Consider the following 18,210-nt stretch of genomic DNA (forward strand, 5'->3'; position numbering starts at 1 on the left):
CACAAGAGAAGTATTAACACTGTTCCTCAAACTTTTTTCCCCCCTTATTAAAGGCTAAAGATTTTTTTTTCATAGTATTTAACATCTATGTTAGGGAGGCGTTAAGGCACAATGAGAATTTCAATCAGCAAGAAAAAAGCATTACTCACATCAGAGACACAAATATAGCCAACAAAAACCAATTTAAAGGAGAACTTTCAGTATATATATATATATATATATATATATATATATATATATATATATATATATATATATATATATATATATATATATATGAAATCATAGCACTAAAAATATTATCATCTTGGATCCAAATGGTTGACACTTCTGAAGATAAGAATTAAGCTAAGTGCCCCCTCCAAAAGACACAAAAAACACAAAAAAACTTGTCTTTTTAAATATATACTTTATCTTTATGCTCATGTGGGGAAGTACCATTCATCCCCCCTCTCCCATTAACAAAGCATCTTCTGTCGAGTGTCTTAGTTACATGGCAGCCATGTTGGAATGGACTGGTTACAAGAGGCCACATAGTAGTTACTGAAGTTCAAGTCTCTGACATAAGGCGCTGGCTGGTAGTAGCAAGTGACACTGGATGCATCTGGTATGGCATTCTGTTCTGCCAGCACCCGGAAAGCTGTGAGTGAGATGAGGTTGAGTGTCTGCCTTCTTTCGTGTCCCATGAGACACACTGTACTCTCATTCACGACCCGTCGCAGGATCATGAGGTAGTCATATTTGCTCTTCTCTTCACCCACAAAGTGACTCTGCAGGTAGGCCTCCAGTTTCCTCTGCTGCTCACCGATGTCAGGAAAATCAATGAAAAACCGAGAGCACATGTATCGCTCCAGGGCTTTGAACTCCTCCTCATCCGTGGGCCTGAAGTCCCTCACTAGGAGGTTACAGTATTTCAGCAACCCACCGCCACGGATCTCCTCCGGCCTTTTGGTAGCAATCAACTTGTTCCTGAGGTGGTCTAGAGCAACAGCAAAGTCACCATACATGCTCTCTCCAACCACAGTGGGGTGGAAATGCTGAGACATGGGGTTTTCTGAGATGTCATAATATGACAGCAGTGAGTCCAAAATGATCTGGAAGGAGTCCACACTGAACTCAAACTGCCTGCGGATTGAATCCACAAACTTGAGCTCCACGTTGCGGCCGTTGTTGTTGGACAGAGAAATGAGTGACCAGCGGTCCTGCTCGGTGTAGACCTTGACCAGTTTCTGCACATAAGCCTCCTTCAGGGTCATGGGTGTGATTTTCTCTTTGTTCACCCCCTCTGGCAGGAAGTCCAATAAAGTGCCCAGCACCACATCTTTGATGAGTTGGAACTGTGCTTCTTGGGGGAGGTCAACCCTGAAGATGATGTCCAGATCTTTGTAGCTCCATCCAATGTCTTTCACCAGCACATGGCTGGCTGTGGAGCCATTTAGGCGAATGTCTTTGACTTTAATGTCCCTCTGCTCCAGACGGTTACGCACCATCTGGACAATGTCCTTCAGCCGCACCTCCAGGGTGGGAAAGTTGCCGCGGCCATGGACAGGCACTGCCTCGGTCAGCACCTCATTCAAGCGGCTCACCTGGTCCCAGGTAAGTACGCTGTAAGAATTGCTCTCGCTGCTTGATGAGGCTTCAGCCATGTTTGCCTTCCTTGATATTCCCTCAGACAAACTGCAATAAAGAGAAAATAAAATACATTTTAAAAATACTTATTTGATATTTAGTAATAAGCATACATAAATAAGAATGATAACTACGGGGGAAAGCTCATTAAGCTCACTAGAAACTGCAATAAAAGAGATAAATAAACTAAAAAAAAAAATAAAATAAAATAATACTCAAAATTTAGGGTCAAACCAAAGCATACAAAGAAAGAAGCATCATAACTGGGGTCATCAAGCTCCGTAAACTGCTAAAAACTAACAAATACACAATTTAGGGTAACCTAAAGCACATAAAGAAGAATAAATGATGACTAGGTGGGGAAAAAGCTCAGCGAGTTCATTTGTTTGTTGCTTCGTGTGTTTGGCAGAAAATGTTTAATAGTTATAAATCTTCTAACTTTATCAGGACTACATACTTTAAGTGACACCGTATCTAGACAAACTGCGAGCGACAAAGCAGCTTGGACAACGCGCTCGGTCATGGCGATAAAAATGTTGCCTTTGGACCAGACCACCACAGTCACAGAAAACCAAAAGCCCACATTAACTCCCCCAGTTTCCAGAAGAGCACAGCAGCTTTCAGCAACAATCGAGAACTCAGACACAGCAACGCTGCTCGCAGCAGAGACCTGCTGTTTACACGACACCTTCCCCGTTCAGACACAGGCGTACAAAACAGACAGACCATTTAAAATAAAGCAGATTTAACCTTTTTTAAAACAGTGACGTTACTTTAATAATCCGTCATGGCGAGAAAACACGTGAGAGCAAACGCTTTCGCAGAGTCAGCGTGTTCCAAAATTACATGAAGCCCAACGTGTTAGAGAAGCGCAGCTAAAACTTCAGCCTTCGCGATTCAGTCACACATAAAATAAAACTTCAGAATCTCGGGGTTAAACGTCCTGCACGAACAGCACGCAGCGCATGTAACGGCTTTAAAGAGGCAGCACGTGATAGCTCTGCCCGAGCCACTCTTCTCCAGGCTCCCCAGGAGCTTCTAGCGTCATGTCCGAACCTGACAGGAATATTTCCACTTCTTTAACAGCGGCCATCACAAACAACACACGGCTCAACCCACAGAGTAAAAGCAGGTTTTCTTTCTAATCTAACCAGGAAACCTAACTGACTCTAATCAAGTCAGCCCCGGTCAGCACTGAGGTACAGCCACACACGAATATGAACTTTTGTCAACGCTGTGACTCAAAACAGCCTAAACATTACAAACATCCAGCGCGAGCGACAGCTGCTTTATTAACTCCGTAAAACAGGAAATTCTCAAACCTGCTGTTAAACGTGAATCCACTCCAAGTAACACGGTAAGCAGAGTACCGCACGGACGTTAGCTAAGACTTTGTGTCCAGACCTCCATCCACCCAGCTGGCCGAACGACCGCGCACTCCGCACACATAAAGAATCCAGCGCTTCTGGGCTGCAGAGCTGCACCGCCTTCTTTTAAGCCGAATAGCTCACTGGGTAAAAATAAAACGGCACACTGCCCATGACCACGCCGCACTATATACCCCAAACGTGCGGCAAAATCTTCAAGTCTTGTGGTTGGAAAAAGAAATACATTCAGTTTTTTTTAAGTTCTGTCAATGTTTTCAAATATTTAGATTATACTCTTTATTCTTACCACAGATCGTTTGATGTGAAAGTCTACGGCTTTTCAGGCTTGTGAGTTTCAAAAGCTGACAGGATTCTACTGCGTGGTATCAATGCGCTCAGCCGGCCTGTGATTGGCTGAGCAGGTTTTTGCGTTGCCCGGTAACCATTCGCGTAGGTTGAACTTCATTCAGCATGTGGAAGAGCGGAAGAGGCCACGCACTACTTATATTTATATATTTGCGAAATATAAATATAAATTGGTATGTTTGTAGTTTTGTACATTTATTTTTTCTCTCTTCTATAATAGAGTAAATGTTCCCAACAATGCTCTTAATATTTTTACATTTATTTTTTTTTAACTCTTTTGCTTACATTTTACTGTCTAGTCCCTTTTTCGTGAATCTCAAATGAAGGCCTACTTTTCATATCCCAGATCCGATGCCTGTTACTATGGTAACCTGTGAACAGAATGCTGGTTTATTTTCAAAATGAATCTTGAAATTCAATGGAATTGTATTAGAAATTGTGTTATTTTACTCCTCAAATGTACATTTCCATATTTCCACACTCACCAGGGGTTAAATTCTCATGTATTTCCTCAGGTTACTGTTTCATAATTCAGTTGGGTTGTCAGTCTATACATTTTAAACCTCCAAAACCTGCTGAGCTGTATGCCACATGAGAAGCCTCCAGCTGGAAACAAAATTGCTGTGCATTTATTGTTGCAAAATCCAGTTTGCTTAATATAGGTGGTGAGACTGAGATTATGAAGTTAGGAAATCTGACTATAGGCTACAGATCAAAATTATGTTGCATAAGGTGGTGAGATATCCAACATGTGAGGTATGATCCTCCCTCCCAGTCAGAGTTTCTACATTCTGATTCATACAAATTCTCCCTCAGACTCCTAAGTAGTTGACCCGGATTTAGCTACCTGTTTTCTGTCACATCTGATGCAAGAGCTTTCTCTCAGCATTGCTCAAAAAATGCTGAGAGAAACTCTGAAGAAAAGGAAGAGAAGGCTGAGACAGACAGAAAAGGAAAAAAAAAAAGTCATAGGAATCTCCCTCTCTCTTTCGAATGTGCAGGGCAGACTGTGCTGATTCATGCAGTAGCTCAGTTATTCTACTATGTCTTCTAATGTTCTCTATTCTACTTCCCCTTCTTAAAGGGTAATCCCAGGGTCGCCCCATTTGCGTACTCACTCTGCCTCTCACTCTCCCACTCTCCACCCACAGTTTCCTTAATGTTTACTGCGGAGGAACTAAAAAAGGATGTATAATTGTCATATTTTCTCATGTCATGCTTTAACTTTGCCCAGTTAGTGCTTGTGGTTCCTGGCTTACGTTTAAAATGATGTCTGTGGAGCAGTGCTGGAAGGCCATACATTGAGATGGGTTGTGATGTCTACAACTCAAACATAGGCATTTTATTTACTATCCAAAACCTCCAGTGAACCTACATGTGGCTTAGGAATTTTTATATGTAATGATGATAATGATAGTGGTAAACCTGGTAAAAAAAAAAAACATTTCCTATTTTGTTTTGCATGTACCTCTCATTCATGACATACATGTACACACACATCTCAACCATTTAATTATGCCAAAATTTTTAAAAAGTGGTGGAATTCCCCTTTAACTTAAGTGTGTGGCATGCTGAAACCAAAATAAAAAGTGACCGTGAGCTTGACCTCATTCGGGTCCTGTCGTCCATACTGACTTCCTCACAAAGAGCACAGCAGTGGATTTCCATTCTCACTGTAAAAGTCTTGTGGAAAGTCCATTTTAATTAGTTTTAATGGTGAGTAAGATGATAAGTAACTTGTGGCCTGAAAACCAAGAGATATCCAGGTGCAGGGGAAACTGAAGACACTTTCCACAGAGAAAGAAAAGTCTCTGAGTCATTTATGCTGTATATTGCTACATACCAGATAAACATGCTAAAATGACAAAGCAAAATCAGAAAGACTCCTATCTGACGAGGGGAAGTTGCTGGATGTGACATTAATAATGTGTTATCAGAAAGGGAAAAAAGTAATAAAGAAATGAGATGGGGTCAGTGACTCCCACCTTTTTTTTCCAATAACGATTTGATACATAGGCAAACATCAATGACATCACCTCCCCCACTTTTTGAAAAAAGCTAAATGAGTCATGACGCAGGAAGTGCTCTGAAAGTCGTAACTCATTACCAATGCATCAGTTCAAAACGTTCCTGTAAGTGGAACGTTGTGCAGAATAAAGATGTTATGTTTCCAGCATTCCAAATGATCTAGGAAGAGTGGAAAAATGACCCGAGACGTGGAAAACCGTTTGCCACGTGAGTGACACTGATGATCGTTGTCATATTGATCATCTGTGTTCAAGCATCAATCGGGCTTGGTAATACTCAGACCTCTTGATTAGGACGAAACCCTCTGACTCAAAGCACGGCCTGATGTAGACCTATGAACTTTAACAAGCAGTCTGGTGCACAGATGCACAAAACAGAATAAACAAACATCAAGAGGACACTGAAGGGAGGGAAGAAAAAAAAACAAAGACCAACGAAACGATGGTTCGTCCAAAGGTGAACATTTTAATTCTCAGGAGGAGCTGTGCCACCTGCTGCAGCTGGGCTCGTCGCCAAGTGGAAGTGAGTCACTGTCCATACTACGGATGGTTAACCAGCAACCATTAACACATTAAACACACACTGGAGGAGACGTACGCACATACGCTCGCACACACACAGGACACACACAGACCATTAACACATTAAACACTCCACTACTTTTGCAGATGTCCACGCAAATGCTCTTTTTTCTCCCCCTCCTCTTTCCACCCTATGACTCACAGCGACATATTCATAACCCACCTCCCCTTCACGACCTTCAGAAGAGGCTGCTTGGCTGTACTGGTTATCAGTTATCTTAACTGCAGAAACATTGCATCGTCTCTTGGCCAGGCTGGATGGAATCTGTCTCTCAGGATTCACTTTTATGGAGAATATTACCATTGCTTGATTGTAGACTGTGGGACATGCACATTCTTGGGCTTTTACTACATGGAACATAAGCACTGAAGACATGATGACACTTGGAGCCCTCTAGTGACGCTCCTCACTAAGATCAAATTAGGCATGTCAACAGAGTAAATGGCATCCTAAGTGGTCTAGGCATAACAAACAGGATTGCCTAGAGAGCACAAAAACAATGTGATAAAGGTAGAGATGTATTTAAACCAAACCAAACAAACCAGGCATCTAGTTGGGAGGCTCAACTGGAGCAACTGTAAATAACTACAGTACACAGTTCATCCAAAAGATTGTAGATACTTGCTCATCTAACGTTTCTTCTGAAATCAAGGGTATTAATAGGCAGGCTGTGCCTCCTTTGCCTGCTCCTTTCAGCCTCTACTCCTCTGGAAAGGCTTCACACTAGGGATGGAACATTGCTGTAAGAATTTGACTGCGTTCAGCTACAAGAACATTAGTGGGGTCATGTACTGACGATTAGTTCTGGATTGCAAATGCCACTCCAACTCATCCCACAGGTATTTGATGGTGCTCCATCACTCATCAGTCCAGAGAATGCAGTTCCACAGCCCAATGCTGGTCAGAAAGGGTGTCTGGATACTTTTGGACATATAACGTGAGTAAACAAGAACAAAGCTGATCTGCCCCATTCACATTTCTAAGTAGACTACCTTGCTTTATTACAAGCTCAGAAGGCCAGAGCTTCCTTAAAGCAATGTGACCATCTGGCTTCATCATCGTCCTCTGATTGGTTTAATACCTCCATCTTGAAACTTGCACACTGGCCTATTTAGCCAAACCAGAACAGCTAAAACAGCAAGATGACTAATAGCATAAGCACACTAACACACAACTGCAGACACTGGAAAGAAAGGGTTCACTTAATCACAGCATTGGTAATGTCATCTGGGAGGTATGAAACACATTAATACAGTTTTAGGACAGTCAGTATGGTGTATGTTCACTCAGCTTTTGCTGGAAACTCCAATCTGGACCTCAAACCAAGACATGTAATGAGCAGGAAGAAGCACAAATCAGTCCTTCAACATAGCTAATGCTCTTCATCAATAATAAATCTTAAGTATCTACTGATATATTGTTTTTCTCTAAAAGCTGCTATGCTTTAAAATGAGCTATTTTAACTGAAACACTTCAGCTAAAGGGCCCATATCATACATTTTCTAGTATTTTTTCTCTTACGTCCACTTTTGTGGGTTGATCTACAAAAAACGTCATAATTAATTTTTACATGACCATGACCAACCAATATCCCTTACAATTTAACTCCTTAAATAGGCAGAACCTGCCAGTGGGCCCAGAGTTTTATTACACACTTCTATAACCAACAATAACTCAGGCAGTTTGCATTAAAGTTCCGGGAGTTACTGAATAATAAGTCTTAGTATGTAAAAAGCCTGGGATTTTAAGGGGTTAACAGGCTGTTTTTGTTACTGTACCTGTAAAACTATAGTATGACATGCAGTTCTTTAGTAAAGAAAATGGTTCTATATAGAACACTCAAAGATGATCAAAGTTACTCATGATTAAAGGGTTCTCTAGATCAATGGAGAATGTGCTGTAGATGGTTTAATATAGAGCCTTTTTGAACAGTGTTCTGTATAATACCAAAACAGGGTTCTGCTATTGTTACAAGCTCATATCATAACAATAGATCTTTAAGATCTAAAAATAACACGCTAAATAAATGAAAATATAATAAAATAATTACAATTCTAGTATAATACCTACGTACTTACTTTTTGTTCTTATGTTAATCTGGGCAACATGTGACTATACCATCCTCACATGGCCTATTTTACTTCATGCTACAAGCTATTCTGTGATATTTCAGGCTAGATTTGTTATTTGTCACAGAATCAGACTGGATTAATCCTGATGAATTTGAATTTAGAGCAACAGAGTATGAATGAGAGAACAACTGTCAACACAGTTATAGGATATCAGATGTTAAACAGGTGTACAAAGCACAGTGGGCAGGATTGTGGAAAGGTGCTGGAATGGAAATTTGTGATAACACCTGTAGACACCAAGATCTTTGTATGAGTGTGTGAGTGAGAAAGAGAGAGAGCGAGAGAGAGAGAGAGAGAGACACCAAGAGAGTGAGAGTGAGAGAGAGAGAGATCAGTCTTCTATCATTTGACCCACCTGGTCCAAAGTGACCTTGGCAGCTTGTTTTGCTGTGTACACTTGTCCTGTGCCAGCGCTGCCTCCTTATCTGTTCTTCTCTTAGCTTTCACACAGATCATGATTGTGCTGAGACAGTGACCTTAGCTGACCCAGGCCCTTTCAGCTACCCACTAACCTTTGGCTATCCTAAAGCTGAGACATACACAACAGACGTACAGTACAGTGCAAAAGTCAGAGACCATCCTTCATCTGTATTTTTCCAGGCAAATTAGCCATTAAGTACATGCTATTCATTCTCAGGCTGCATTTCTGATGAGATTTAATATAAGATAATCCACTTAAATATGGAAGTTCAAAAAATGATTTAAAGATGAGAAAATGGGACTCCTAACAACCGTGCAAGACCTGGTAGACCACCAATACTGTCACCATCAGATAAACAGTACTAAGAGCTTTCATCTTGAGTGAGAAGAGTAAATCAGACTCCACTTTTGCTTTAGATCTGAAAGGAAATCCACAAGTGTTTCTGTTCAGTTTTCCACTGTGAGAAAACAATTCTATAAGTTTGAAAGGATGTGCAACTGCAAGCCTAGCGCCAGACCTAAATCATGAGTGGAGCATCTGAAAACCACAGAAGGGCAGTGCAGAAAAGCCACAAATAAGCCAGTATTTAAAAAGAAAATGGCAAAAATATATAGGACATCTGTCCAAAGGGGCCATGTACTCAGGGGATAATCAGCAAGAGATCCACATTTACAGTAAACCACCAAATGTCTGCCCATTTAGGAAATGCTAATTTTCCCACAGCATACAGTGCATCCATACACCAAGCAGAGAGCTCTCCTATGTTAATCAGCGCAGTCTTAATACTGGACACATGTGGTGAGCAGTGCAGAAGCATACACAAATTATTAGCTTTGCTTTTACTTTTTTGCCATTTGCTCATTAGTGGGGCATGATGACCTGGCTGGTGGAGCATTGCACCACTAAATGACCTCTTCACGTTTGGCCTATATAGCTGTCAAAAAGTGGATACTGAGAAAAGGAAATAGACATAAATAAGAGAAAAGTTGCAAATCAAACATGTTTGCGTTCTCAGAATGGTGGACTGGCCACCCCGGAGTCCAGACCGCAACATCATTGGATCGTGAGAAACAGAAAATGCAACTTCTAAGACTAAACTTATTTAGTTATTAGAGGCTTTTGTGTAATTTTGTGATAAATACACATTTTTAGCTTATTCCCTAATGCTGAAAAACAAATCATTTGTACCCAATGGCCAGTTTGACTGAAAGTGAACTAAATGAAGGGTGGTCTCTGACATTTGCTCAGCACTGTAGACATTAAAAACAAATCCACATATACAGTGCATCTGTATTTCACTCATTTAGAACAAGTACACACACCTGTCTCAAACAGTGGAGAATGCAGCAGGCAAGTCAACACAGTGAATTCTTGGAAGCAAATACAGCACATAAACCTACTTCAGGAACCGGTAAATATTTGAAGATATTAATCAATGACAAAACATGTTAATATGTCAAGTTGATCTCCAGCGGGACATCAGGTTAGTCACATGAACCGTTTTTTTTCATATATAATTCAATTGAAGTGAGTTGCATTGTATTCACTGATCCATTAAACCTACAGGCTGTCTTTACATGACAATAAATCACAGCTGTCAGAAGAAAACCTTGTATCTCCATTTTTGTCATTTTTCAGTTATTGGCATAATTTGAAAATGCCTGTTGCCCTTTACATTGTGTTTAAATCTCATGATGAAAGGACAAAAAGAAACGGCCCAAAATTACTTGGAAAAATGTCTGGTTCCATTGACTTACATACAAAGTAAAGTATTTTTTTTCCTTTTCCTGTAAAGTTACCATTTTGGAGATACAAGGTTTTCTTCCGACAACAGGAATATGTTATCTAGTATCCACAGTATCTCGTGTGTGAGTGCTGAACAGACACAACTCATCAGAAGGCTCTGAATGTCATCTGCTGACCAGATGATATAGCAGGGTCAGTTGATGTCATATGGGTGAGCAGTTGCCAAAGGAGGTCAAAGGGCACTTAGCTAGCAGCCTCCGCTTCCTCCCTGTGCACACTGGAGCTGCCAGTTATCCACCCTACCATGTCATCTCACTGTCAAACTAATCCAAACATCAGTGCAGAGGGGAGAAGAACAGCCAAGATCAGGCTCATTCATTACTATAGAAGAGGAAAAAGACAAACAAGGAAAAAAAGATAAAGTAGAAGACACAGTCAAATCCTCTGTTTGAACGACAGCCAAAAACATTGCAAAAATAAAAAAGAGTGAGGGGTGGGTGTGCTTTTTTTTTTAAAAAACCTATATTCATCATGAGCAAAGGTTGAGTTAGATAACATCCAGTACAACATCTCAAACCATTTCTAGAATGGATTTGCATTACTCTACAGTCTAGTAACTTCACACAAATAAGACCTAGTAAACAGCTGCAAATACTTATCAAGTCTAATACTATTACAGTTAAACTCATAAACCTTCCTCACTACTGTAACTAGTGGTTATTTTAGGGCTGTCACAATTAAATTAATTACACAATTAAAATCGATGACTATGTTCTTGATGAACTGGCTTAGCGATTAGCTTGAAATTTAAATGATGAACAGGGTATCCGCAGGCTGTTTTAAAGCTGTGTTCAGCAGACTGAACATCCTCCAGAAGCACAAGGTCTTAGCACTCAAGTCACTTTTATGCACATCACTGAAAGAGAGGAAACCCACACCAGCAGGATCTCACTAATGCGTGCATGTTTAAAGTTACAAACTGCATGTATATCACATATAAAACATTTCGTTTAACTAAATCCAGGCTGAACAGATCTGCAGGCAGCCAACAATCTCCTACAAAAACATTTTGTTAAGGTTTACAGACTCACTGTAGAACTGCAGCATACAAAGTAAAGAAAATGTCACTTGAATGTCTGGCTGTGTTTAAAATAGCATGCTGAGTACTATATACTGCATACTGTACGCGTATATACTGAACACTGCATGTTGCTCTTCATCAGTAGTACACTGAACAGAATCCAGTATACGATACAAGTTGTGTGCTGTACTACAGTGAGGGCCGTGACTAGACCGCCAACACTGGAGACTGAGCAAAGGCCAATGCTGAGCAAATGCTTTGGCTGCAACCAACTTTAGTAAGTTATTTAAACCCAGTTATCTATGCAGTAAGTTAACTTCATTACATAGACAAAGCAAGCAAACCCACCTCAAGATTAGCAGAAAAAGCTGGTGTGGTTTCAGCATTACACTAAGTCAGGAGTCGGCAACACGTGGCTCTTTTACTGCCCCCCACAGCAGAATTAGATTTTTAGGTAAAAATAAAATAATCTTCCTTTGCAATAAAATACAGCTCTGCTGGGCACAGCAACACAGAAAAGTCTCGCCTAGCTAGCAGCTAATGAAAAGGAAAAAAGAAAGATTTAAGACTAACATCGACAATTTGGTGACGAAAGGACTTGTATTTAGAAGCACTCAGCTGGTTTCATGATACGTTTAATCTGCAACGCGACGCTGTCAAACACTAAAGTCACGAAGCTGAAATCAGTTTCTCATTCGCCAGCTTGTTCGAATTCTCCCGTTCCACCTTAAATTGTGTGGCAGTTACATTCTCACTCCTCAGGTGTCATTTAAGGTGGAACGGGAAAATCTGAACAAGAAGCTGGAGAATGAGAGGCTGACTTCAGCCTCCTAAAAAGTTGAACACTGAAAGACAACTTACAAGAAATTATTTCACTTTTATGGAAAAGTTTCCTGTCGGAGATGCGAGAAAGCGGCTATAGCTTAGCTTAAGCTTAAAGCTTTTGTCCTTTGTTGAAAGGACAAAATGGCTCTTCTTAACATTTGGGTTGCCGACCCCTGCATTAAGTGCAGCTGCATTTGGACAAATTTCTTTTATTTTGCCATTATTAATGTTTTGAAAGAGTCCATCCAGGTCTGTTAAAATATCCAAGCGGTTACACCAGTGGTTACTGCCTTCTGAAATGATCATGTTGCATTTTGGGATGCAGTATATGACGAAGATAGCACTGGAATATTTGGTCAGAGCAAAATGTCATGGCATCTTTAGCACATTGGGGAAATTCATGTTGGTCACATACTGCACACTACTGAGTAGTTTTAGGCACAATCAGCAGTAGGTAGGCCATTTTGAACGCTTCAAATATCCATGTTTCCTCTCCTGAGTAGTACTAAACCCAGTGCGCTGTGTGAATGCACACCACATTAAAATTGTCATAGAAGCACCAGCAGAAATGAGCATTTTCGTAGTGGTGGTGATTTTAAATTCTTTTAGTAGGTAATGTAAGAAACTAATGGACACATTTCTATATACTTTGTATGCCTCACATTGTTTTTATATCAAGTATTTCAAAGGCTTTGTATCTTTTTAGTAAAAAATCTTAAAATCTCTGAAAAGATCTGCATAGTATGCTATTGATCAGTTAAGACAATTCTAAATTGTTTGGCCTTAAAAAAACAAAAACACCTGATTAATCAACAAAATATTCAACAGATTACTTAATTACTCATATATTTGATAGTGACAGCCTTACTTTATTTTCCTGCTTCACTTTCCTGTCCTTGCCTACAGGAGGAGTAAGAGCCAATCTATAAAATCTAAGCCTCCCAAGAGAAAGCTGCTTCAGAAACACAGTAGTGGCTGAAAAATGCATTAGAAATGCCTAAACAGAATGTCTGATGAATGACTTATAGTATATGCGCATGGCTGTGGTATAGCAGTGATGGGAGCCATAAATTTGCATGACTAACAGAACTAACAGAAAGGATGACGAAAGGAAAAATGTATTTGGTGTTATTCAGTTCACTTTTTCGTAACATCTTTATTGAATCGGTGTCACATTTTTAAACATATTTACAGTTATTCTTTTTGTTCAGTAAAAATACAAATACAGAACACAGCTTCTCAAAATCCGCCCAGCAACAACAGTGGTTATGTTGGCTTGGGCTTCTCCCACCACAAGAAGAGGGTGATATCAAAGCAATGTTAGCAGAGAAAGCAGGGGAGAGAGAGAGAGAGAGAGAGAGAGAGAGAGATGAGAACATACACATACAAAGCATCAGTAGGCTGCTGCTACTGCCATCTGGAGGAGTGGTAAAGACATGACACCTCTTCTGGTAAACAGGTATGGAGTGATAGGACTAGAAAAGCAGAGAGGGAAAGGAGAGGTTAAATACAGGAGAGACAAAAATAGGAGTTCCTTCAGACGGCCAGCGTCACTCGCGATGTCCTGACCAAGACATCACATGATGCATTATAAACACTGCTTACTGTCTCCAGCACACTTGCAAGAAAGTAGCTTTTCTGACAACCTTAGGTTCTTTACAAAGACCAAAGACAGAAAGTCCTCACCTTTCTCACACTAAAAGGTCACTGGTCAACCTGGGTATTGGACTTATACAAAGTACAGCAGCGGTGGCCCACTTTCGGTCTCTTCTGACTTAAGGCTTCTGCCTCCCTCGCAAAATCCACAGATGCTCCTCTGCTCAAAGGCAGACAGTGTAGCATGCAGTGGAAAAATGTCCATTTAAATGAAGCTAATGACTGGGGCTTCAGCGATATCTATACGCACCATAAAAAGGATCCCGATCTAGTGACTGGAATGAAAATAGGTGGTCAAAAGCTTTCAAAACTTGCAAAAAAAAAAGCTATATTTGCTTCATAGTCCAACAATGGCACAAAAACAGTACAAAAATGTTAATGTAGTTTTGCCATGGACAAGTCAGCATAATCTCTGTGTGCATCATTAGAAAACATGATTGAATTTTACCCAAGATTCCTTGTAGATTACAGATGACATTCACTCTTGTTGACTACACTTAGTGGTGAAATTCAGCTGAACAATAGAGCAATACCTTTCAAGCATGACGCCAACAACGGCTAAGGAAAACAGGGAAAGAGCTGTGGCCTTTCTCTAGAACTGTAACTTAAACCAACAGACAAGCATTATGAATAACAGTGAGGCAAACCAAATACTAATCCAGTCAAGGTGTCCATCTCGGAGTACAGAGCAGCATGGATAGGAGCCAGAGCACACAACCCTTTATTTGAAAAGAGCCGAGCAGCTGACTAGAAACAGACAAAACGTTCATCTAATTTACTGGATGGGTAGAATAGAGTAATGAAAAAGCAAAAACAAAAAAAAACAAACAAACAAAAAACACGGATGGAGAATGGAACATCCGGAATGAAGGTTTTTGGAATGAAGAAGATGATAGTCTTGCAAGCAGCATCTGATCAACAGCAGCAAACGTTTGCAAATAACCAGACAGTTATTTTACCAATTAATCATGACACACTGAGGGCACAAGAATTTGACTGATGTGCCACAGTGTACTGGAGACTGACAGCAGACTAACGCCAGAGTGGGGGACACAGGTTGCACACGCTCACACGCTGTATCATTATGAGAGAAGCCACAAACATCTCAATGTGCCTCTGGCCTATATTCTCCCTAAAAAAGTGGAATGGATTTCACAGGTCATATCCAATCCACCAGCTGCTGCCTCCCAGAGCTCCAGGTCCAGGTCAGAGTTTAAACTGAGAGAGTCAATGGAAAGTTTGGCTGGAGAGCCTTTTTGTTCTGCTGCAGTGATAAAGCAATGAGTGGACGCCACAAGATCCGCCAAATTAAAACAAGAAACTGATAGGATCAAGCCCTGTAAAATCCTTGTTCTTCTTCTTCTTCTTCACAGAGAAAAGTTATCTTTCCCAAGTTTGTTCAACTGATTCTGCTTTGTTTGTTGGGCTAGGGTGTCCTGATAGGCTCCGCCCATACGTTGAGGGAGAGCCACACAGCCAAAGGCTGAGCCGCATGAGCTGTCCGTTCCTGATTGGCGGCATATCAGAAAGGGAGAAAAAGAATGAGCGAGAGATATAGATGAGTAACTGGAGTGAGAAATTTTGTCCTGGTCCCCTCCGCTTGGCAGTCACAACCCAGAATTCAGGAGGAGACAGTGTTCAAGTGAGTAAAGCCCCCAGCCTCCTCAGCGCAGGCACCTGCAGTCTTTCAGAGGCAGAGGAGGCTACAAAGAGACTGGGGGTAGGGCAGAGGGGGGAGAGCGCCGCCCAGTGGGGCTCCTCTATCGCTGGTCCTGGCTGCCAGGCAGGGTGAGGTTGCCCAGGTGCAGGACAGGCAGGGGGTGGGCTTCTGTGTTGAAGACCCAGTTTTCCAGAGGCAGCAGCTCATCGCTGGAAAACAGCAAATACAGGTACCTGCGGCACAGGCACAATAGTTACTCACAGTCCCATCACAGAAATCTTATGTTCTGTAAGACTATTAGTTCCATACACTGGGGAGCAGAAAAACAGACTGGCCTAGTATCCTGCTTGCTTCACCTGGTAGACCTATTTTAAATCATGCTGCCTGACAGACCTATTTTTAAAATCATACCTGCAGTATTGTTATGCCACCAGCAGGTGGCATTAACATTAAATAAGGCAGAGCCTTCAAGTTTAGGAAGCTCTGCTTTTATAATCTCATTTTGGATTATCAGTAGGGCTGTATATGACTATTATCATTATCATGATAATAATAAGACTATATTATCAAGATAAATTACACCATATGCTTTTCTGTGTACATCATGGGTGTCAGTACTTCTAGAGCAATAAACTGCATGTATCTTGGAAAAAATACAGATTCAAAACTTTTGAATTTTCAAGAGCCTGAAAATGACAAATTTATTCTTATTTTGTTATTGTTTGTTTAAATTTTTTATTTTTGAAATATTTAGTTAAAAAACAACAAAAAATACAGGCTTTGTTTGCTTTCATACACTTTTGAAATGTGGCACTAATGCTTATCTGTATCTTGATTCTTGAATCATCCATCTTGAATAAAGCTACTTTTTATCTTACATGAATATTCTGCATTTTTTTTTACTTGTGTTTTATTTTCCCCCTAGAGGTCCACTTATAACTTTCTATATATATATGCAAATTAAGATGATACATGCAATGAGCTATCTTCATTATGGCAGCTCTGTGCTGTGCTGGAACAATCCTTACAACCTCTGCCCAAATGGACAGCTCTGAACTGTGAGCTGAATAGACAGACACATGTAATTGTGTATTTGTGGTATCACAAAATCAGTGAATTTAAAATAGTGAATTGTTTTTGCAGCTTAGTGCCTCTGATATCAGTGTGATTAATCTGAAGAGCTTTATTAATTTTACTACTAAAAGGTCATCATTATTTTTATCCTCAAAGGACAGCTTGACACTAGAATTATTGTTACAACTAAATACAATCAGAAGAAATATAGTGAGTAGTTGTAACTGCCTTAAACTTGGTGTCTGTTTACAATAGCAGTAGAACATGATGAGGTGTAAGACCAGAGTCCAAGAGACATACTTGAGAGTCTCAGCCAGGAAGAAGCTCTGCTGGACATCATCGTAGGTGGGGTTGGAGGAGTAGACATCTTTAACCCCAGAGAAACCCCCGCTGACTCGGCAATACTTATCTATAGCCTGTACAGAACAGAAAAATACACCTACTCAGTTAGATTACACAGAAATGTATGGACCACAGTAACAGTATTATCTAGGACAAAATACAACAGTACAGCAAGTTCACTAGTGGATTTTACCAGAATGACACATTATGCTCAGTTTCCAAAATCTCAAAGAGAAAAAACAGTCTACTATTTGTTTATGACAAAGCAACACTTAGGGACAAATAACTGTCCCCTCAGCAGCAGCACTAACACATCCACCTTGCTATCAAAGGGTTATTCAGACAGGGGACGCTGGCCGTCTGTGCCAATAAAGCCCAGCGTGCTGTAGTCATTTACCTGAAGCAACACTGCATCACACAGCTGCTCTGTCATGGACTCATTTCACAGGGCTACGCACAACAACAGCTGGGCCCTGCACATTTCCAGCTAATGCATTTAGTACAGACATACAGCTACAGCTACTGTTACATCTGCAATCTGCAGCTAAACCCACACAGTTTACTGAAGCTTACACGCAGCATGGCACTGGCCCACTGAAGCATACAACAATGTACAAGTACTGTGCATCCAAACCTCAACTAATTCAGTCACAGCAGCAGTTAGAACAGCATTCCTCATTGCGAAAATGTATGATGTACAGTCCTGTTCAAAAGTCTTAGGCATCCAAGAAATCTATATTTGAAAAGCTATTTATCCAGGCAGTAAGTTTTATATGCATGGAAAAACACTAATATTAGAATGTACACAAGTAACGTTAACATAAAGTGTCAGCGTGCTTGTTTAACCAATTCCAAACCTCTCCTTGAAGAAGCCCAGTAGTATTTGTAGTGATCCATAGAGTGCCAGGTCTGGCTAATCAATTCTTCATTAAATTAAACCAGTTTGGTTGATGATGGAATTTAACTTCTAGCTCAAAAGATATCAACTACTTTTTTGAAAACAAGAAATTCTTGAACTTTTTACTGAATTAATATTTCTTCACATTTATTCAGTTACAAGCTAAAACACTTACAACATGCTCATATTGAGGAACTCGCAGTAGTGTGGCACCTGGAACAGTTAACTGAGTACACGTCCCAAGTTCTGACATTTCGAATCTACTTGGCAAAAATACTTTTTCTTCCAACTTTACATATACCATCTAGTAAAGGCTGCTCAGCCCAAACTAAGCTTCTTCTGACTGAAAGCTCACTCTTTTAAGCAATCACACAGTTTAATATGTGGAGCTCCAGTGCTCCAG

The 18,210-nt window shown here is 40.5% G+C and overlaps 2 protein-coding genes across 2 annotated transcripts in view; both read right to left on the reverse strand.

The window, feature by feature from the left end:
- Positions 1–369: 369 nt before the first annotated feature.
- On the reverse strand, positions 370–3,107 carry tent5c (terminal nucleotidyltransferase 5C). The gene is made up of 2 exons (XM_036561070.1): positions 2,952–3,107; positions 370–1,677 (listed from the first exon to the last, which is right to left on the reverse strand). The coding sequence occupies exon 2, from the start codon at positions 1,644–1,646 to the stop codon at positions 486–488; it is 1,161 nt and encodes a 386-aa protein (XP_036416963.1). The 5' UTR covers positions 1,647–1,677; positions 2,952–3,107; the 3' UTR covers positions 370–485.
- Positions 3,108–13,298: 10,191 nt separating this feature from the next.
- Positions 13,299–18,210, reverse strand: part of man1a2 (mannosidase, alpha, class 1A, member 2) — a 107,974-nt gene continuing 103,062 nt past the window's right edge. Inside the window, exons 13-14 of the mRNA XM_036561166.1 lie at positions 16,868–16,983; positions 13,299–15,726 (exon numbers count right to left, since the gene is read on the reverse strand). Coding sequence (XP_036417059.1) covers positions 15,594–15,726; positions 16,868–16,983 — 249 coding nt within the window. The 3' untranslated portion in view covers positions 13,299–15,593. The remainder of the gene's footprint in view (positions 15,727–16,867; positions 16,984–18,210) is intronic.

The sequence above is a fragment of the Colossoma macropomum genome, unplaced genomic scaffold (assembly GCF_904425465.1).
Source record: "Colossoma macropomum unplaced genomic scaffold, Colossoma_macropomum, whole genome shotgun sequence".
In the NCBI taxonomy this organism is placed as follows: Eukaryota; Metazoa; Chordata; class Actinopteri; order Characiformes; family Serrasalmidae; genus Colossoma; species Colossoma macropomum.

Excerpts from the sequence above, each read along its gene's own strand:
- tent5c (XM_036561070.1), bottom strand. The coding sequence starts at position 1,646 with ATGGCTGAAGCCTCATCAAGCAGCGAGAGCAATTCTTACAGCGTACTT.